The sequence below is a fragment of the Quercus lobata genome, chromosome 2, assembly GCF_001633185.2.
Source record: "Quercus lobata isolate SW786 chromosome 2, ValleyOak3.0 Primary Assembly, whole genome shotgun sequence".
Lineage (NCBI taxonomy): Eukaryota > Viridiplantae > Streptophyta > Magnoliopsida > Fagales > Fagaceae > Quercus > Quercus lobata.
Window position 1 is genome coordinate 59,789,615 of NC_044905.1, and position 23,948 is coordinate 59,813,562.

General features: G+C 33.7%; 1 protein-coding gene across 1 annotated transcript; it reads right to left on the reverse strand.

Annotated features, from left to right (window-relative positions):
* Positions 1 to 1,913: 1,913 nt before the first annotated feature.
* Positions 1,914 to 22,576, reverse strand: LOC115967548 (transcription factor MYB113-like). The gene is made up of 4 exons (XM_031086670.1): positions 22,414 to 22,576; positions 19,610 to 19,720; positions 19,151 to 19,280; positions 1,914 to 2,409 (listed from the first exon to the last, which is right to left on the reverse strand). Exons 1-4 carry the CDS (start codon positions 22,574 to 22,576, stop codon positions 1,914 to 1,916), a joined length of 900 nt encoding a protein of 299 aa, XP_030942530.1.
* Between the last annotated feature and the right edge of the window lie 1,372 nt (positions 22,577 to 23,948).

Consider the following 23,948-nt stretch of genomic DNA (forward strand, 5'->3'; position numbering starts at 1 on the left):
TATGTGTTGTTTAATTAAGCGGCCTTTATGTTTTTTAAAATATTTACAAAAGTGTTATTGAGCAACGTTATTTGAAATATGAAAACTGGTAAGAGAAGTTTTCTAAATTTAGTGTTTAAACACCCTAAAATGAGCAACGTAACTCAAAACTTCTAAAAAAATACTCTTACCAAATGCATTTTGTTTTGTTTCTTTTTTTTATAATTTTTAGAACCATAATTTTTAGTGTTTAAACATTGAAAACTGTTGTTTGAAATCACATACCAAATAGGCCCTAAACTTTGGCAAACCACAAATTTTTAATTGCATTTTCTAAAATGAGGTATTCACAAGTATATGCTAGAAAAAATAGATTAAGACCATTTTCACTTGAAAAATGAGTTTTGCCATCATTAATTGTCACTTGATCCAGAGGTGTTGAGCAAATGAGCTGATGATTTCTGAATCTAATTGTCGTAGTCATTCCCATTGCTCAAAGAACTAAACATTGGCTTGGTTTGGGGAAATTATTTTCGTCAACATATTGGGTAGCCAACCCAACTGATTCAACGTTGAAACTTGGGAAGAATCTTTGTTGGAATCTTAGAATTCATGATCAGTTTAAAATATTGCTTTGGAGACTCAATTAATTTGGAGACTCACAAACAATGTCTTGCCTAACAGAATTAGAATGTCAAAATTTAAAATGCCCATTAAAGTCAGCAAGAAGATGAGACTAGCATCCACTTGTTTTCTCCATTGCCCCATTGCCAAGGCAGCTTGGTTTGGCCCATGTTGGAGCATCATATAAAGGAAATCCAAGCCTATTCATGCTTAGAGCTGGTCAAAATCATTGTAGATCCCCCATCTATAATTCTAAATGATTAAATACATCGTGATAATTTTTCTTAGCTTATTGATGGTTGTTTTCTCATAGTTTTTCTATAATCCTAATTCAACCGAGTCTGACATCCTTGTGAGTCCAATCCATGTATTATTATTATTATTATTATTATAATTATTTTCCTTTTTGCAATGCCCAAGCCCAAGTTTCCCATTGGAGAAATTGAGGGATTGTGGTTTGGAGGGTATGAGTCAGTTTCTCTTGGATATTTTGCATGAGCCTGTCCGTATGTGTTAAAAAGTGGGCTAGGGACACTGACAACATCTTAGGCCCATGGAAGAAGTTTAGTATCATTTTCATCACAAAAGAGGTTTTATGCTCGTGTTGTTTATGGTTGAATCTCCTGAACAAATTCTTTTTGACTTTAAAACATAGTTGACTCATTGGCTAACTCTAGCTTGTAGCCCTCACTTAAGTGAGCATCCCAAGAGTTTAAAATGGCTAAGAAAAGGTAGCCAATGACTACTTTTAGTGACACATTAAATTCTTAATTTTTACCCTATGTTTCAAAATGGTCCTTATCTTTTGAAATGTTTCATTTTAGTCTCTATACTTTGAAGTTTGTGTCAAAAAGGTTATTGGAGATAACTATCACTTTAATTTTCTCTATCTCCAACTAACATAAAAGAAGCTAACAAAGTATTTAAATAACCAATTTCTTCCCTTCTTTGCTACTATCAAAATCCCTAGGATTTTGCTAAACAATCTCAACTCAAAATCATAGAAAAAAAAAAAAATTAAGGGTGGGGTCTTTTTGACACAAATAAGTATAAAGACTAAAATGAATCATTTCAAAGGTTAGACACCATTTTAAAAATTGGGGTAAAGGTTAAAATATGTTTACTTTACATATTTATTGTATGGAACCACTCACTTTGAATACATTTTGTTACATTACACCACAATGCTTTATATCTTAACGGTAGAAGTAACTTAATCTCTTTTTCCATAAATCATCACAAATCCCATTACTTGGTTGTTAATAATACTAATAATAAAGCAAACTAAAGAGCATTAGATCACTATTTTCCTATCCTGCATTGAGAAAGTCCCACAGGTCTATGTCAAAACTGGAGTCACCCCAAAAGTTTATGCCATCATCGTCACAAGCGTCCCCCACTATTACCTCTGGTATTATTTTCTCAGCCCAAAGGTTTGGCTTGGGCTCCGACTCTAAACCACAACTTAGGGAGACTGGTAGTCTCTCATCACCTTTCTCGCCCTTTAACAAGTTTTCCCACCAATTTATTTTGTTCTCTGAGGGCTTTAATGTTGGAGATACATTTTTGACATTTTCGTTCAGTTGTAACCTTTCTGCAATTATAGGTTTCCCACCTGCCAATGTTAAATTTTTTGACAAGGTTCTGGGTTGTGGTTTTATTACATTCACTTTCACTATATCTTGTGCCTTTTCTTCCGCATCGTTTGTACGGGAAATTACCTTCTTGCGGCGCAGGTGTGTATTCCAATAATTCTTCACATCATTAGCTGTTCTACCTGGAAGTCGACCAGCAATAAGTGACCACCTACACGAATAGAGAATATATAAATGTGTTTAAATAATTTATTAATTAATCTGTTTACTAAAGAAGGCCATATTAGCATGCAAAAACTGTTGGGTCCATAGGACTAGGTTGGCAAACTACGATGAAATGTAACATTTTATAAGATTTTCAGTGTGTCTTGAGTGTGTTTGAAATCAATTTCGAGTCCAATGCAAGTTATAAGTTCAAGTCCAAGGAGAATTAACTATTTGGAAATCTCAACTCCATCTTGATCCCTACTCAACGTTTCAAGAATTAATAATCTTGACACATCAAGATAGATTTTTGACCTATAGAGAATTGTGATAGAATTCATTTTTCAGGCCCAGCCCATCGTTCAAGCTTTTAGGGTTTTGTGCAACCCTATAGGATGTGATTACATACTTTAGAGAGATGTGCTTTTGCATCTAGGGTTTGTTTGTATGGAGTTCTCTTAAAGCATCGACCCAAAGATCCAAGTTCAAGTTTCTGAATATCTGATGATCAAGGAGAAATTGCTGCAATTAGATTACAACTAAGTTACTGAAGATCAAATCATAATATGGGTATTTGAAGTTGTGAGCAATAGATTTATATTCAATGGAGTTCACTAGTCAAAGAATTTGTGAATTTGGAGCTACGTATGATCACCCTAGCATTGGTTAGCCCCAAACATTGGTTGGATGATGGAGACAATAAAGCTAAATGAGAGGAATGGAAAGCTCTGAACAGTGGTTGGAGAATGAAAACAAGAGAAGTAGTAGGGATTCAGCCTAACTGCCTAGCTACTTCCACAATGGAAAGCTCCATATAGTTGCCTCATACTATTATAAACTATATGTTAGAATAAATTCATCTCTCTCTCTCTCTCTCTCTCTCTATATATATATATATATATAGCTAGTATTATAAAAAAAACAATTATCTAGGAATAGTAATAGCCTAATATTTTTTTCCAGTTAATATATATCTTGATAGTAAAATAATGTATCTATTGAATATTCATAGCAATCTATCATATAATATGATCTAAATACTAGGAAGATCTTGGACGTTGGATTTTAGTACATTTCATAATTGATTTACTTGAACTACCACTGGTATAGATTAAAAAAAAAAAAAAAAAAAATCATAGTAGAAGTCATAGCATATGTAACATATCATTAACTAATCTATCTTTAAATGGATATATATATATATATATATCATGACAATCACTCTTTTTTATTTTTATTTTTATTTTTTATAGATAGATAAATCATGAAGAAATAGGAGATGAAGTTGGAACTATAAACATGAAACACGATAAAAGATATTATTACTATTGAGCTATTACTTTTTTTTTTTTTTTGGTAAACCCATTTGACATGGAAACTAAATAATACATCTGTTTTGAATTAAGGTTATTAAAAGTTGATACAAGTGGTGATGTATAAAGGTAAACATATTTGGAGAACATTGAAAAAAAATAAAATTGGTGAAGTTATTCACTACACATGACATGCATCAAATGGAGTAAAATGGTGGGTTTCAATTAGCTCAACTGGTAAAGTCTCTGATGGTTGTATAAGAGATCTGGGATTCAATCCTCGTTTATACCAAAAACTGATTGGTGTCTTAGTCTAATAATAAAGAGTTATTATTAGGAGTGGACGCCATAGGTTGAAACTCTCTAAAAAAAAAAAAAGGCGTAAAATGCATGGGTCGTCATTCAAGGAAATAAATTTAATTTATAAACTCCATGTTACAAAGTGAAAAGAAATAATAATAATATAATAATATTTAACAGTTAACTTTAAATTATTTAGTGTTAGGGACAATTATTATATGTTGGTAAACTGTATCCAAACGTGTTAAATGTGTATTGAGTTGTAAGTCTTTGGTGTTTTAGAAGTTGTAATTGAACAATACCTAGAAGGGATGAAGAATTTTCAAGAATGTGCTGCCTCGATTGTAAGCCCGATTATATACGGACAACTCAATTGCAAGTTGCTACTAATTCTAATTTGGGCCCAATAATGATATTATTTTTTTACTCATTAACAACATCTTTTTACATAAGATTTATTGTAAAAATGTTGTGAACGTAGTATTACTCTAAAATTAATTCTGCCCCCCAAACATAATCCTTAATCCCTTTTATAAAATTAAAAAGAAAAAGTTTAAATAACAACAATAAATATTAGCCCAAATAACAACAAATCTAAACCAAACAAAAACAAGACAAGACCAAACAACAAGAAGTGATCAAATTATTCAGCAAAAAACCTATTACAAAATAAAAAGAAAAAAATCGCTAAATATTCAAATTTGTAGCTCGTTCAACCTATTCAATAAAAATAATTTCTAATTTCATTTTTCCCTAAAAAATGGTATCAAGAAAAATATTGTAGTTGTCAGTTCTCCTTGATGATGATGACAATTATATTCTTTTTGGCTTTGCAGTTGCAACAATTTTGCTCTCCTTCGCGACTCGACTCGCAGTTGTAGCAAATATTCAAGTTATCGCTTTATTAGATTTTGTATAATTTAAATTTCTTAATGATTATCCTAAAAAAAATTCCTAACACTGCCACTAAGTAAGTTTGAAAAAAGTTTGACACCAACCTTAATACCTCTTGACCAATGGAGAATCGCAAATTCAGATTTTATTGAAGGACTTTTCATTTTACTAGTGTGGGTGGCACGTGCTACCTCTTGGGTGAGAAAATTAAGATTGAATTTTTATTTGAAAAAGTATGAAATTATATAAATAAAAAATGTATGCCATACAAAGTTAATCTTATTCCTATAAGAATTTTAATACCTATTTGCTATTGGCAATATCCATTCATTAAAAACTTTTAACAATGATAGTGAGTATCATCATCTTCCAACAATAAGCAACTAAGTTTTGCTAAAACTTTGTCATAATATTTAAATTTTCGCAATATATGATTCCTTATGTGACAATCAAAACTCTTCATCAAATACCCTCAACCATACACAATCAAAATTTTGTCATTCTTACTTTCTTCTTTATCATTCTACAAGAGTCTAAGTGCAATCTTTAGCTTAATTAGTTTTTAATGAACACCTGTTTTAGGCAAGAAAAGAAAAGAAAAAAAAAAAAGATAACAAAAGGCATGTGTCATCGAATAGAAAAATCAATGTTCTCTAAGTAACAAATAAAACATCTTATATTACCATTCCAACTTTCTAAGCATTGCTGCCATCTAAAACTCAAAACATGTGAAGAAAATTTTTGGGATGTTAAAATTTAGTGGGATTATTTTTTAGACATTACACAATGGAATATTTTAAGAATCATAAACTTTCATTAGGTTTTAATTGAGAGAATAACAATATGATATATTTACTCTTTTCCAAAATATTAAAGGGGAAATTGCTTGATTTTAAATTTTAAGGAGGAATTGTGAACTATCCCAGACATAAAGAATGAAAAGTGTTTTAATCCTAAGTTTTTGTTTTTCGTTTTTTGATTTTGATTTTGACTTTTTTTTTTGGTGTGTGTGTGTTTAAACTATGTGTTTTTACTTAAAATGGTGCATAAATATATACACAAAAAAAGTACAAAAATTCAACCCATGAAAACTATACATCAAACAGTGAATTTTGACTCAACAAAAATTGACTAATAAAAAAACAATTCTAGAAACACAAAGAATGGCACAACATTTTCATAATACCTTTATAACTTTGTTATATTTTAGTTTGAATTGTAAAAAATTGACACTTTAATAGTTGTGAAAATATTGTGACAACAACAAAATGTCTTAACATTTCACAAGAGAAATATTATGTTCACAACATTTTCATCATAAATCATAAGTAGTAGGTTATTACGGGTTGTTATTGGTGGACAAAAAAATAATTTCATTGGTAAGTTTAAATTAGAATAAGAATTACGAAAATTTGTTATGAAAAATGTTGTGGACGTAGCCCTTTTTTTCACAATACCTTTATTTTTAGTTGTAGTTAGTTCCAGTATGATATTTTATTATTTTACTTTGACATATAAGGAATTAACAACAATTGTGAAAATATTTTGACAATTTAATATATATATTTATATTTATATAAAACAAAAACATGCAGCACATACAAGCTGGTTTACTAATTGAGTCTCAAAACAAAAAAGTTGGTGTACTAATAAAAAAATATAAAGAAATAAGTTAGCTCACCAAATTGAAGTGGTGCGTTCCCATTGACATTTGACAAAGCTAAAGCTTTCTTTGAAAATACTAAAATGGTGTATTTTTATTAGCTAGTGTCCAAAACTTGACTGAACCAAAAAATGACTATAGATAGAGCCATTGGCTCTTTTTATATATAGATTTAAGTTGGTTGTAGAAATTAGTTTTGTAAGGGTTATATTTTTATGTATTAGCATATCCGAGATCAAAACACACTTTATATATAATTAAGTCATAGTTTCTAGTGTGTTCAAGAAGACCATCTATTAACTAACAAGTGGTATTATTGAAGACACATGATTGCTCAAGAAAAGTTGAACTGCAGGTCCCGATACCTGGCTCAATACCTCTCAACATATAGAAAATGAATGAATCTTGACACTTCCCGATTTATCGTGCTTCGTGAAAACTAATAATAAATTTTGTTTTCAACCCATGATGACTTGGTCCTTCTAGGGATTCATGCACTAGGGTTTCAGAGCATATAAAATATATATTTTATAGCCATCATCATAGAGAAGAGAGACACACGCATAACAAGAGTTGTTGTGATGTTTGTGCGCCTAGGGTTTTGTACCAAGTTGCTACCAATTCATCAAAGTGTGGATTTAAGAACTTTGCAAAGCTACAAAAATCAAAAGGGTTTATTTGGTCTTAATCATAGATAAGAGAGTTGTGCAAAGGAAAAGTCTGTAATAATAACTAGTCTAATTGTGGTCTTAATTACCGTGTCAAACTTATTTTCCACTGCACTTAATTTAGTTTGGTGATTTAATTGTGCCTTAATTATATTTGCATGTAATTTGACTTAATTAATCAACTTGGGTAATTGGCTATTACTTGTGGTCAATCTATAACCCAATAAGTTTTTCTAACCCTAAGAAAAAGTTTATATAAAGACCCATTAAACACGAATTTCTATAAGATTATAAAGGTAGAAATCCTAAGTGATGCAGGAGACGCAAGAAGTTTATTATTTATGTTTGCAAGCCAGTTGTATTTTTATGTATTAGGTCCTATTAGTTTATTGGGCTATTAGTATTTTAATTTAGAAGTAAAGTTATTTTTGTAATAAGGCAATTAGCGTTTCCTAACCAATTAGAATTAGGGTTTAGCAATCCTTTATAAGCAACCTATTGTACTCCTTGAGGGATATTTGATATTTTGATGAATGAAAAAATGGCCATTTGGTCTCTTTTGGTCTGGTGTTGACTCTAGGTCTATCCTAGGTGCTGACTCCTAGTGGTTTCCTCGCTTGGTGTGGAATTCAAGCCAGGCCTAGGTGCTAACTTCTAGGTCATATCTCTTTATTTTATTGTTGTTTCAGTTTTGTTGTGGTTGTCCTGCGTCACTAAGGTATTCATAAAGAAACCCTAGTCTCTACCTATTGAACATGTGAATTCAGAAACACAAGAGAAATTAATTTTTTTGACTGTTGCGTCAATGATTCAGTACAAAACATCATCTCTAGCACCAAATTGAAAATCTTGAGGTGTTCCAAGTGAGGCTACAACACATAAGACCTACTTCATTGAAGTTGTTGTAGTCTTAGACATAGATTAGGCATCTGTGTATCAAAAAGATTTACAAGGTAAAAGAGTCTAACTGTGTTAGAGTTGTGTGTGGTCACTTGAGTAAGTTTTTACTATAGGTCTTGTATTGTAAAACTTCCATTTATTTTAGTGAATTCTTCAATATGGTGGTGAGTTACAAACCATCCATAGGGTTTTTATTGTCAAGTTTTTCCTTTCAAAACCATATTCCCTATATCAAAATAATTGTGCCTGTAATATATATATTAATTACAGGCACAATTATTTTTTATAATTTATTAAATTGGTACGTTGTGATTAGAACAACATTATTTGGAAAATTATTGTGATTTATAAATGTAAACAACGTTATCAGTGCCGGCTATATATATATATATATAGGGTTAGGTTCAAGTTACACCTGGTGTAACTCTAAGCAATGTTATACCACTCAATATTTTTTTAATTAGATGCGAATATTGACAAATCTACCATTAGATTATGTTATCTTTGTATATTCGTTATGCTTGCAAAATTTCAAGGTGATCAAAAATTAATATCTATGTCATCAATCACTTGTTAAAATTCAAATTTTTGTAGTTTAAAATAATGCATAAGATATGAGTTTATGGATCCAATGATAAATAGCATCCGATTGATATGAAAATTAGCATGCATGTTAAGAACATATAGAACATGTAATTCAACGATTGGATTTTCAAAATATTAATTCAATAACAAGTTATTGAGTGGTATAACATTGCTTAGAATTATATCAAGTGTAACTTGAACCCAACTCATATATATATATATATATATATATATATGCTTGATGTATTCCTTGCTTTTTAAGTTCGATCAACACACCTCAGAATCCAAATATCAAAACTTAAGATCTGTCATCTCACTCTTCGTAAGGCATGGTATTATGCTGAAAACTTTAGGCAGAAAAGTCTTAGGGTGAATAGTTTTTAATAAAATATTTGAACTATTTTATTTTTTATTTTTTATTTATACCAAGGAAAGGGAGATACAGAGTTTATCAAGGATACAAAATAGCTGGGTCAACCCAGCTTTGGTGAATTGGCATTCTGGTTGCCAAATTTGCAGCAATATATACTGAATCAAGAACAACATAGGGGACAACTAACAGATTACAAAACAGTCCATTTTGATACAAAATCTCCAGATCAGCAATCAAGGTCTTCTCTTGCCAAGCTGGTTTCTTTTTCTTCACATATAATTTTGTATTAGAAATTCTCTTAATTATTATGTCTCTTTGTCTTAGAAATCAAATATTCACTTCTTCTTCTTCTTCAATTCTTATCTATATATATATATATATATAAAACCGAAGATTTTGAAGCTTCCACAATTTTCCACGTCAGCACATCATTAAAAAAAATAAAAACATAAGCCAAAAAAATAAAACTTTTCTAAAAAAAAAAAAAAAAAAAAACATTAACGCAATAGCTTTTCTAAAACCCTAACCCGTTATATACTCTGCCTTCTCTTTCTCCAAAATTTCCTTCTACCAGCTCCCTCAACCCAAAGCTCCTCCTCTACCAGCTCACCCAACGTTCAGACCCATGACAAAGACACCATACCCACAAACCAACAGAGATCTCCTTCCTCAGAACAGAGATTTCCTTCTTCAGATCCACGGCAAAGACCAGTTCTCCTTACTCCAAAATGCAGACCACCAACCACCGCAGAGATCTCCTTCCTCAGACCCATGACAGAGCATCCAAAGAATCAAAACCTACCATACCCACCATTCCCACAAACCAACATATATCTACCGAAGAGGTATAACTCTGTAAATTTCTGTCTCTGTGTATGAGTTAGGGTTTTGTTTGGTTTGGGTTTTTGAATTTTTTAACCATATTTGTTGAGGTAAAAATTCTGATTTGCTCTTCAATTGAAAATCTATCTGCCCAGTTATTACTTCCTATATATTGTTCTCTCTCCACTTCAATTGTTCATGGATTTTTTTTTTATGGTTGTGGGTGATCTGCTTTGGCGTTTTGGGTTGCTGTGGCTGAATGGTCGGCCTTTGGTTTGCCGGCATTAAAAGGTTTTATTTTTATTTTTATTTTTTAGGTTCTGGCGATTTAAGGTGGACAATTTATTTTAGGTTTTGAACCAAAATTGGGGTTTGGATAGTTTGGGTTGTTGTCTTTACCAATATAAACTATGCAAATATGCAATAAATTTAGTCTGATGCGACTTCAAATATTTTTTGGTTTAATTCAATCTTTATCGGGTAAATAACTACTTGAGTAAAAATCCAAGGGTTTGCTGGTGATTAGATTAGATGAGCTTTAACATGTGATTTTAATTAAATTGCAAACTCATTCCTATACAGACAATCAATTTCGTTCCTTTGTCTTGGGATCTTTATTGAAATTTCTTATATGTGTGTAATCCAAGTAATAGGGTAGTATATTTATATGCTAAATTGCTAAATTTCTTCTAAACGCACAGCAAATATATGGTTGCTGTTTTAAATCGTCTTTTATGGGACGGAGTTTAATATCATTGAACAATTTCTTATTCTTTGACATAGTTGATGTTAAGCTCTTTTGGAAAGTAAAAAAAATCAAAATTTGATGATTTTTGATGCATTCATTCATCTTATGCATTTAATTGTAGGAAAAGGAAACTAGGTAGCTGATTATTTCAAGAAACAACAAAGGATCCTTGAAGCTTGTTTGGGTATGCTCTCTTCTAAACACAGCAAATATATGGTTGCTGTTTTAAATCAATATTCTATTTTTTATAGTTTGATTGAAGGAACATGAGAGAGTTTGAATGTTAATGTTGATTGTAATTTCTCTATACTGATTCTGATGTTGGGTTTCTCCCAATTATGAATATTCATTGGTTAGAAAAGTAAGTGAACATAAGCGGAAACACATCTGGCATATATCACTAAATCAGTTATATTAGTTTTGCAAATGGAGAATCTTGATCCATTTAATGTAGTGCACGGTAGCTCAAAAAGCAATTTATAAATGGAGGATCTCGATTTATTTCATTTTAGGTTCTTTACATCAAACCGAAAAGCTATGAATGTTTTTTTCAGAAAAAATACAGCTTCATGGTTTATGTTTTGACTGTTTCAAGTTCAGACTTAGAATAGTTTGGATTTCTTAGGTTTCTTTTAGTTTGGATTTTTAAACATGGATTGAGGTTGCAAATTCTTTTTAGTTTGATTACTTTATGGTAATTACCTCTTACTAAAACACTTCACTCTAATAAAGAATAAGATATTAGGGGTGAGAAAATTGGATGGGGTAGATTTTTTGTAGGCCATGTGACCCAAGTTTTTGGAGATTGTAGAAGAGTGTTTAAATTGATTGGGAGACCATATGCAATTAAGAGCATGATTTATATCAATAGGCTGCCTATTTAGATAATCTTAATTTTTTGGCGAGTTTTTTAATTCTTGGTAATTCATGTTGGCAATGACACTGATTTTGGGTTGCATATGGTCTCTTCTATTACAACTAAAACCCAAAAACCCATGTTGACAATGACACTGATTTTGGGTTGCATATGGTCTCTTCTATTACAACTAATTCTTGGTATTTCATGTTTTACACTGATTCTCTTCTATTAATGTTTCTTGAACGTTGGTTGAAAACTGGATTTTTACTATTTTGCAGGCAGGGATTTGGCATTTTGTTATCTGGGTTATTTGGTAATACAACATCAAGATGAGAATAGTCATGAATTTACCAATCTTTCCCTTATTTTGCACTGTTTATTGCATATTTATTGGTAATATGTTTCTAGAAAGAATTTGAAATTGGAATATGGTTGCATATTTAAGTTTCTTGGTTATCTCAAACTTGGTTTTATGTTTGGTTTAATTGTTTCATCTCAAGATTTCCATTGTTTTATTGCTTTTATGCACAATTTGGTTTTAAATTGGAACAAAGAGGAATTAAACTCTTCTATTTAGTTATTTGAGGATACAACTCTACTTCAAAGTTTTTTTTATAAAGTTCCGGTCTTTCTCGCATGCTAGGAATTTTAGTATTTGAACATATATTGAAGACTAATGGTACCCTTGGCCTCTATAGAGGTTTTGGCACTTCCTGTTGGGTCATTGCCTGGTAGAGTCCTGCCTTTGACATCACTTGAAATATCAAAAGATATGATGTTAAAATATATTGAAGGTTTAGATATAGCTGAATCATCATTAATTATTTTATTGTCATGTGAATTACATGTGACCGTTAATTTTAATCATCATTCAAAATATGGGGTGCAATTGGGATGGTAATGGAAAGTTATTTATATTTTGGAGTGCAAAGTGAAAGTATCCCTTTGTTTATGATGGATTTCTACAATTAACCCTATTTGTTTGTTTGTTTGAATATAAAAATATTTAATGGCCAACTATGTGCCTTTGGATGTGGTAGGTGAACTTATTCTTTCCATTATATACACTCCTTTTGTGTCATTTTTTATATCTAGAAATATGGGAATGATATTTGGAAGGAGAAAAATGGCTAGGAACACCCATAATGTATATTTTGTTATTACTTGATGGCTGTTACAATTCTAATGTCACATTATTTGGAGGTTTATCTTAATGTTCCAGTGATCTATTTTTTTTCCTTCACAGTTAAAATGTGGACTAATGTGTTCTCCTCTTTAACATTTCTTATCACTTTAGGAGCTTGAGCTCCAGGGATGATATGGACAAAAAACCATCTCATATTTTTAGTTTAATTGTTTTGAGTAAGTAGTTTTGCATAAAAAATAAAAAAAAAATAAAAAAAAGGAAAGAAAAGAAAAGTGATGGCTGGAATGAATAATACGAGTTAACGTTTCTACTATAGTTGATGCTCATCTTTCGGGACAGTAATGATACTTCATATCCTTTTATTATAGATATAATTTTTATCTATTTTTAATTTTAAAAATTGGTAGTATTCCCGTGCATCGCACGGGTTAGCGACTAGTTATTATTATTTTCCTTCTCTTGCCGACGTCAACTATAAATTTTAGCGACGTACAAAGAGAGATAGAGATAGATTGAACAGTTTTGCTGAAAGTAATTCTAAAGTCACTAACAACTCTCCCTTTGTAGGAGTACTCTCTCTCTCTCTCTCGGTATGGTACGAGACCTCTCTCCCCTCTAAAATAGAATAGGAGCTCTCCCTTGGATTGCTCTTCCTACTTAGGAGTATCCACAAGAAACCACATAGACCATGGAACAAAACATCATTGAAAGCCTTCAGAGTTTACAACTCACAAAGGAAGAGGAAGAAGATATTTTAATATCAAGTGCTAGTATACCAAAGGTTGTTGAAGAAAGCTCATTAAGTCTTTTTGGGCATCCATTATCAGATCGAAAACAAAACCTGCGAGCCCTCAAAAGTACTTTAAGATCAATGTGGACAATGGACCTTCGAATCATAGAAGTGGGGAATAACACCCTTCAGTTCAAGTTTAGTTCGCGATATCAAATGGAGTGGGTAGAAAAAAGTGGGATCTAGAATTTTGACAATAATCTCCTGCTTCTTTGCTGATGGAGAAAGGGTTTAATGCTAGCCAATATTAGCTTCACACTCCCCTTTCTAGGTTCAGATTTGGGGACTGCCTTTTGAGAATATGACAGATGAGGTGGGGAAGGGGATTGGAAACAAACTTGGCCATTTCATTGAAGTGGACAAGCGGTCTTGGCAAGAAGATCAAGCCAAATTTATGCGAGTTAAGTTGGATATCCCTATTGAAAAACCGTTGAGAAGAGGGGGGCATGTTGCGAATACAGAACGGGAAAGGGTGTGGGTATGTTCAAGTATGAACGGCTACCCACTTTCTGCTTTGACTGTGGTATAATGGGGCATGATATCAAACATTGCCATTTGAAGAGAGAGGAAAAATGGTAATCCCCCATATAGGGACTGGATGAGGGTGGGAGGAGCAAGCAAAGGGGGGCTGGACAGAAAAGAACCACCCATCAGTAGAAGCGAGGGAGCCGGTGAAGAGGAAAATAGTAGGGGAATGGTTCAACCAGTGGTGGAGAGGGGCGGAGTTGATGCCTAGGCAGGAAGTGAGCATTTCGAAACACCAACGAGATGTCAGAGCCTCGGGATTGAAGACATGGAAATATCAGATAATTCGTCGGCGAAAAATCAAGTTGGATGGGACAGAAGAGAAAAAGATGTATAGGAATCAAGGCAAGGGAGGGAAGCATGTGAGGGGCAAGAGGGAACTAAATCAAACTTAGTCAGGAATTTGTTCAAAACGAATGAGGAGGCTTTGTCAAAACTGGGCTGAATGAGGAAGCCCAAGGAAAAAATAAAGAAAGTTAACAGCCCTATTAAAAGTGAATTTGAGCCCAAGGAAAATGAGTTAGGAAACTCACCTATGCTGGAGACAAAAAAGGAAAGAAAGCCCAAGGTAAGGGGAGGTGGAAACAAGTGGCAAGAGCAAAAAGTAAAGCCCAGAAATTAGTAATATCAGCCCAACTTCCTTTAGTTGGCATGAAAAGGGGAATAGAGTTAGAAGAGTCTGAAGATCAACATGAGAAGCTAAATAAACGTGTATGTGGCATGCTCCCTTGTGTTGGTGGCCAGCTTAGTGATTTATCGGCTGTGGCTGCAACGTAGCACCGTTGGGAGCAATGAGGGCTTTAAGCTGGAACTGCCGAGAGCTTAGGAACCCCTAGTCAGTTAAGGCACTGCGAGAAATGGTGCAGCGCCAGGATCCCAACATAGTCTTTTTAATGGAGACTAAATTGAAGATGAGTGCCATGAAAAGAGAGAAGGAGAAAGCTAGTTTTGTTTTTGGTTTGATTGTTCCAAAAGCTAAAAATTGTGGAGGTTTGGCAATGCTTTGGAAGAAAGAGATTAAGTTAGAAATCATGGGATATCCGGGAAACTTCTTTGATGCAATAGTTACTAACAAGGCTTCTAATTTCAAGTGGAGAATAACCGGGTTTTATGGGCACCCTGAAACGCATAGAAGAAAAGAGTCTTGGGGACAGTTAAAAAGCCTGAACAGAAGATTCCAACTGCCATGGATTTGTTTTGGAGATTTTAATGAGATTTTGTCAGTAAATGACAAATGGGGAGGAGTACAAAAATCCCAAAGGCAAATGGAAGGGTTCAGGTCAGTAGTAGACTTTTGTAATTTCAAGGATTTAGGATACAATGGGCTAGACTTCACATGGTGTAATATGCAGGAAGGGGATGACAGAATTTATCTAAGACTAGATAGGGCTTTGGCAACGCAAAATTGGATTGAAAAATACAAGGAGGTTCGAGTCCACCACATTGTGGACTCCATATCTGATCACTTTACTTTTCTAGTCTCGGATTCTTTTACTCCTTGACATCCTAGATAAAGCTGGTTTCACTTCGAAGCAACGTGGATAAAAAAGAAAGAATGCAGGGACATAATTGAGGCTGCTTGGAAAAATAATATAAATCAAAATACCCCTTGTGGTATGGTCGAGAGACTCAATCAGTGTGCAACTAAGCTTAATAGGTGGAATTTGGGCACCTTTGGGAAGGTACCAAAGCAGATCCAAGATAATAATAATAAAAAAAGGTTCTTAATAATATGGTAGCAAGAGACACAAATGGTAGCATAGAAAGGGAAATCAATAAGCCAAGAAGGGAGATTAATGATCTTTTGGATAGTGAGGAGATTATGTGGCAACAATGAGAAAAGGTTCAATGGCTTGGGCTTGGAGACAGAAACACGAAGTATTTCCACTCTAAAGCATCGGAGAGGAAAAAGAAGAATACGATTCTCGGCCTAGAGGATGAGGAAGGCAATTGGTGTAATACAAAGGAAGGCAGAGCTGACATAGCTGTGCCATATTTTCAGAAGCTGTACACCACATCCTATCCAAGCCGTGTAGCAGAAGTGATAGCCACAATCCCTACTAGAGTGACTAGTGAAATGAATCAGAGCCTTATGAAGGAATTCACAAGGGAGGAGGTGGAGGAGGCCCTCAAGCAGATGCACCTCACAAAAACCCCAGGACCTGATGGTATGTCTACTATTTTCTTTCAAAAATATTGGAACATAGTAGGTAATGATGTTCGTTGTATGGTTTTAAATGTGCTAAATTCTAATATGTCAATGGTTGAGATAATCAAAACTAACATAGCCCTCGTTCCAAAAACAAAAAACCCTACTAAGATGACAGAGTTTAGACCTATAAGTCTAAGTAATGTGGTCTACAAGCTTGTCTCTAAAGTCTTAGCAAATCGTCTCAAAACCATTCTCCCTCAAATCATTACTGAAAATTAAAGTACTTTCTTCCATGAGTGGCTAATCATTGACAATGTGTTAGTCACATTTGAATTAATGCACTATCTTGATCATAAAAGAAAGGGAAAGGATTGCTATATGGCGGTCAAGCTTGACATGAGCAAAACTTATGATACAGTTGAATGGGGTTTCATTGAGAAAGTTATGGAGCGAATGGGTTTTAATGAAAAATGGATCAATCTTATGATGAGATGCATTACAACTGTTACCTACTCTGTTTTGATTAATGGGGTAGCCCAAAGGTGCATTGTGCCTTCAAGGGGTCTTTGTCAAGGAGATCCCCTCTCTTCTTATTTATTTCTCCTATGTGCAGATGGCTTCTCATCCCTCATTAATGATGCAGCAAGAAATAGTATGCTTAGTGGTGTCTTTATTTACAGAGGATGTCCAATAGTTAACCACATTTTCTTCGCAAATGGTAGCCTTCTTTTTTGCAAGGCAAGCACACGAGAGTGTCAAAACCTTATGGTTACCCTTGACCTCTATGAAGCAGCGTCTGGACAAAAGATAAATGCTAATAAGTCCTCAGTCTTCTTTAGCAATAACATTTCCCCCGAGTTAAAGGCTGAGATCTTGGAAGTCATGGGCCCAATGCAAGGTTCAAAGCATAACAAATACCTTGGGCTGCCTTCCATCATTGGGAAGTCCAAAAAAGAGGTATTTCCTGAAGTAAAGGAGAAAGTTGAAAAAAAATTGTCCGAATGGAAAGAAAAAATGTTATCTATGGGAGGAAGAGAGATCCTAATAAAGGTGGTAGCCCAAGCTATTTCAACATATACTATGAGTTGTTTTCTCCTCCCTAAAGGGCTTTGTGATGAAATTGAAGGCATGATAAGAAGATTTTGGTGGGGACAAAGAGAATAAGAGTAAAAAATGGCATGGATCAGTTGGAAGAATCTTTGCAAATCTAAGCTAAAAGAAGGCATGGGATTTAGGAACCTCCACACTTTCAACCTTGCCATGCTAGCAAAGCAAGGGTGGCGATTGCTCTCAAATCCCATTCTCTAATAGCTCAAATCTATAGAGCAAAGTATTTTCCACATGGGGACGTCCTAAACTCAAAGCTTGGCTGCAGCCCATTATATGCTTGGCGTAGCATTTTTCAAGCTTTGGAAGTTATAAGGAAAGACACATGATGGAGAGTGGGAAATGGTCGGTTAATTCACATTTGGGAAGACAAATGGCTTCCTACTCCTACTACATACAAAGTCATTTCTCCTCCTAGACCTTTTGATGACTTTCCAATGGTCTCGGCCCTTATAGACCACAAAACTAGGAGGTGAAAAGTTGGGCTTATTCGAGCTGTGTTTCTTCCTTTTGAAGCTGATACGATCCTAAACATGCCACTGAGTTACAACTTACCCGAGGACAAACTCATTAGACCGGTGAAAGTTCATCTGGCGATCCGAGAACCCCCATTTGGAAGAAAATATGGCATTTAAAGATTCCAAGTAAAATACGGATATTTGCGTGGAGAGCATGCATGAATGCCCTCCCAACGAGACTGAACTTGAGCAGAAGAGGGTAAATGTCAGCCCCATGTGCCCTATCTGTGATCAAGAAATGGAGACAACAACCCACGCGCTGATTCAATGTGAGTTAGCAAAAAAAGTGTGGGATAGATGGTAGGGAAGGCCAATGAACATGAGAGGAAGTCAGCCGCTGGAAATTACAGATGCTGCTCTAAAAATTTTGAAGGAGGGAGCTGATCAAGACCTGGAAATATTCTTTGTAACCTCTTGGGCAATCTGGTATGATAGGAATCAAAAGGTCTTCGAAGATGTGTGCAATTCAGCTGCCCAAATTTGGTGCTCTGCAAATACTATCACGTAGGATTTTAAGGAAGCCGTGGGAGTGTGTTTACAAAGCAAAAATAATGAAGCGTCCAGGTGGGAGGCTCCACCATCGGGTATGTTCAAAATCAATGTGGACGGGGCTACATCCATTGATGGTCGACCATCTAGTGTTGGGGTCATGATAAGGGACAGCAAAGGAAATCTAGTGGCAGCCCTCAGTAAAGTCCTTCAAGGCCAATATTCAAGCTTGGAATCTGAAATTGTGGCTTTAGAAAATGGAATTTTGCTAGCTAAAGAAATGGTACTTTCACAGGTCATTTTTGAATCGGATGCCCTCACTTTGGTCCAAGATTTTAACACAAGTGAATCAAACCTAGGCCATCTATACCAGGGAATTCTTGACCTCCTTAAGTCTTTTAGGAGTTGGAAAATCTGTCATCTGAAAAGGGAGCACAATAGAGTGGCCCATGAACTTGCTCATTATGCAAAATGTAGTGGAGCAACTTAGGTGTGGAAGGGGTGTACCCCCGATGATCCAACATCTGATCCATCTAGAATGTACCTAGGCTGGTGTATAACTTAGCTCCCTTTGTTGTATTCCAATTTCAGTATCAATGAAGATTTTCTCATCAAAAAAAAGAAAAAAGAAAAAAAAGAGAGAGATAGAGAAGCCTCTTAGGATCTGAGAGACACCACAATCACACTCACAATCGCATAATCACTATGATATCTTTTTCTTTTTAATGTGGTTTTTCTTTTCTTTTTTTATTTTATTTTTATTTTATTTTTTTATTTTTACAGAGACAGAGAGAGAGAGAGCTTGGAATTAATAGTCCATGCACATTTACAAAAAAAACAAAATGCTTGAGTTTTGTGTGAGTAGTTGAGAGTTATATATATTTGGTAGACTTGCCTGTTACCCAGGAGCTTATGGAGCCTGAGCAGTAGATCAACTTCATCTTCTGCAAAGTTGCCTCTCTTTATATTTGGCTTTAGGTAGTTCAACCACCTCAGTCTGCAGCTTTTACGGCATCTATTTAACCCTGCATGCAGCAGCAAACATAAAAAACCTTCATTTAAAAAAAAAAAGAAACTATAATACATCCTTCTGCTTTATCAAAAAATTAATTATTATTGCACAAGTTGAATTATAAAATTTCGTAACACTTCAATTAAAATCATTTTTTTCAAAAAATAATTTTAGGTATATAACTGTCATCACTTGTCAAAAAATATTGCACTGCATAAAATGCAACTTATTTTCTTTTTATCCAGTTAAATTATTGAGAAAAAAGAGAGAAATAAATGAAAGAACATGATAAACCCAAAAAAATAAAAATGGTAATCTCTCTCCCTCTCTCTCTCTTACTACCTGCTCTTAAAGGAACTTGATGCCACCTTCCTTCTCCGAACTTTTCAATGCATTGCCTCAGAAGAATATCTTCCTCTTCAGTCCATGCACCTTTTCTCACACCGAAAGAGCCTATGTAGATTCAATGCTTTCCCCAGCTAAAAGCTCAAAAAAGCATGTGGGGTATCGTACACTGCTTCTTTTACTAATAATGCAAAGTAACTTACACAAGTGGCGGTGGATGCAACTCATTTATATGTCCAGTTTCTGTAAAAGGTGACGTGGATCGATGTCCTACGTTCACAACTCCCATCAAGTGCTTTTTTTTTTTTTTAATAAATTCAATGATACTACAAATTTCTTAACATTTTGCTTAGTTGTCAGAGGTAATCAGTTGTGATTGATATATAGTAAAAATATGACACTAATTACCCTATATTCAAATGTATATTATTTTTTTTTTTATTGTATCAATTAATTTAAAGATAACATGCGGCATTTGAAAATGACAGAGATAGCAAGTGACAAGTAAATAATCACCATATCCTTATGTTTATTTCTATGCAATGTAGACTATTTGAAAATGACAGAGACAGCAAGTAAGACAACTAGACAAGTAATAATCACTAGTCAAACTCAACATTATTGTGTTGGCATGTTGATGTTCGGGCTACTACTATGACCAAAGGCAAGACATTGCGTACAGCACTCATTATCCCCTTGGACGCATGTAAAACACTATACAACAATTCAAGCACTCATCATTAATCTAATTGCAAGTTAGAATAAAAATCCTAAGGACAAAATGATAGGTCAAGAATGTATTTACTCTTTGTGATGAATTAATTAATTAATTAGTCAAGTTTATTAATTAATCAAATTAACATACAAAATGTGTGATAGTACAAACAAATCACCAATTAACTAAAGTGCAGCGGAAATTAAAATGACACAGTGATTTGTTTACGAATGGAGAAAACCTACATGGCAAAAATCCTACCAAGTGATTTTAATGTCACCATTCCCGAGAATCCACTATTATCAAAACAAGCAGTTACAAATAAAGGAATCTCAATACCTTATATCAACCTACAATTGAACTCTTATCCTAATACTCAATTGGACTTGTTCTGTAGTGACAATCTCTCATTTCAATGCATAACTACTAGTACGTGACTAACCAATAGATGCGTGGATTCCAATACGCGACTTAATCACCAACTTGAGAAGGATATTAGCTGCAAAGTTCTTCAGTTCATCATACGATGAAGATCAAGAAACTCCTTGGTCACAAAACTCTACGATGTACAAACACAACAGCTTCTTTAAGAGAAAGATGAACTAGGGCATATGTCTCCGATTCACAATATGCTTGTGAAAAACTTTTGCATTTTGTTGCATCAGCCGTAACTGCCCTTAAAACAATCCTTATATATGTTTAGGGTTGTGAGAAAAGAATTCCTAAACACATACTCACGGATTGGATGAAAATTAGCTTTGAAAAACTAAGTTTCATAAACTTCGATAAATAGCTATCTATTGAGCTAGCTCTCGAGTCACGGGCTTCAGCAACTTTTACACCTCGATAGATGCTAACTGTCGAGTTTTAAAATCCAGCACTTTCTCACTTGATTCTTGAACAGACTTACATGGTTTTAAGACTTAAACTTGAAACTTTGATTCTTAAAGTATTAAACATATCCTAAATCTACCCAATTACAAGTTAGTGCATTTTGTCAAAAGATTAGCCAATTACATAAAATAGTGATATATGTTCCTAACATTAAATCACATATGTCCTAACACAAAATTTAGTTACAAAATTGATTATAGCTTAAGGTTATAATCTTACTCAATATCATTAACATTACTATATATTTCAAAAATCTAATCGTTGGATTGCTTGTTCTTTTTGTTCTAAATACACATGTCAAATTTTGTACTAATTAGATATTATTTACTACATAATCTATAAGATTATATTTTATGAATAATTTTAAACTACAAAAACTTGTAATTTAAACAATTTATTGATGACATATCTATTAATTTTTAATTTTCTAAAAATTTTACAAGCATGGAGGATATAAGAAGAAAATGTAATCCAATAATGGATTTGTCAAAATTCACCTCCAATAAAAAGATATTGAGTAAGATTGTAACCTTAGGCTATAATCAATTTTGTAACTAAACTTTGTCCAAATCCTAATCCTCGAAATTAACTCAATGGTACACGTGCCTCTGCACTGCTACTAGCCTTTCAGTGCACCGAATTTATCTTGTGACACAAAGGCAAGACAATCCAAGATGGCAATGACAATTGAAACACGATTCAACAAGCTAATACTGTGACCAAAGGCAAGACATTGCGTGCAATACTTTTTTTCCCTTTTGGACGCATGTAAAAACGCTATACAACAATTCAAGCACTCATAACTAATTGCAAAAAAGTCAGAATAAAAATCCTAATCCCCAGCATTTAATCGATGGTACATGTGCCTCTGCATGACTGCACTGCTACTAGCCTTTCAGTGCAGCGAATTTATCCAGAGACACACCTTACCATGCATATACTTTGTTGCAACTTGTGCATTTTTATTTATTTATTTATTGGTAAGAAACTTGTAAATTTTATTAAAATAAAGATAACATCTCTATATCATGAGCCATAGCAGACTCAATTATAGAATATGCTTTCTCTATCTAAGTTACATAATCAACAATATGCCTAGTATATTGCGCTAATAAATGTACACAATGATTACTCTATCGACGAACATGTGAAACCTGTGCCCGCTGAAAGTCTTGCAATTTGTGTCGAATACCATCACTTAAGTTTCCTGTCACTAAAGGTGGATCATTGCATCTAGTCACAAAATCACAAATAACCTTGGAGTCGCATTCGAATAGGACATCTAAAACCCCCACATCCCAAGCAAATAGTAAGCTCTCCTCCAATGCCTCAGCTTCAGCCTCCAATGGCCCCATGATAATGGAAGGGGGTATTTTGGTAATTTCTAGGTTTCAAGGGTATTTCGGCAATTTTAGAGGATTTTATGAGTACTTTGGTTATTTTCAAGTTTTAGGGGCAATTTGGTAATTTTGATTATTGGGTAATTGGGTGGATTGGGATTTACCCATAATAATTTGATTAAGTTGGGTTTGAATTAGATTTTATTAGTTATATGAATAATAATGGGTAAATAGGTAATATCCAAACCCTACCAAATTTTTTTGGATAATATCCAAACTCTACCCAATTACCTTCTACTCATTAAGAACTTGGTATTACCCATTATATTTGAATTGGATAGGGTTGGACATTTATTACCCAATGGGTATATCTATCCCTACTCCTGGGTTGTGGCCTTATTACATTCACTTTCACCACATCTCGTGTACTTTCTTATGAAGCCCAAGTTAGCATGCAAAAATTGTTGGGTCCATAGGACTAGGCTAGCAAGCCATGATCAAATGTAACATTTTATAGGAGTTTAAGTGTGTCTTCGGTTTGTTCGAAATCAATTTTAAGTTCAATGCAAGTCATAGGTTCAAGTTCAAGAAGAATTAACTATCTGGAATCTCAACATCATCTTGATCTCAAGATAGATTTTTGACCCGTCGAAAATTGTGACAAAATTTAATTTTCCAAGCCCAGCCCACTGTTCGGGCTTCTAGGATTTCGTGCAACTAAAGCTTTTTTTTTTTTTTTGGGTGCTGAATGTGCAACTAAAGCTTAGTTATAAAAGAAGGGTCCGGTTAATGTGTGCCCTTAGGGCACACATTAAGCTTTCTAGTTTTGAAAATATTTTCTCGAGAATTGAAAAAGCTGTCATTACTTTTTCAATTCTCGAGAAATTTTTTTCCAAAAATGGAAATTAATGTGTGCCCTAAGGGCACACATTAGTAAAATCCATAAAAGAAACATAAAGGAATGATTAAATTGCATGCTTTGGAGAGATGTGTCTTTGCAAGACTACGATTGTTTCTTGGAATTAGCTTATTAGAGAGATGTGTTTTTACAAGACAATTATGATCTGTTTGGAATCCGTTTATTTTGTTGAAATTAAAATTTTTTTTTTCTGAAAATATGTAGATAAAGGTAAAAGTTAATTAAAATAGTATAGTGGAATTCATAAATAATACCAAGAAGTACAGTGAAACTCATAAGTAATAGCAAATATAAATTAAATAGTAAAATAAGCTAATTTTTAATTTGGAACCAAACACACACTTAATATACATATGAAAGTAAGTTTTGAGCTCTAGCTGAATCTACACAATAGCGTTTTATTTTTTAAAATGAAAATCCTAGAAAGCTCATGATCTTGTCACATCATTTTACTTTTTTGGTGAATTG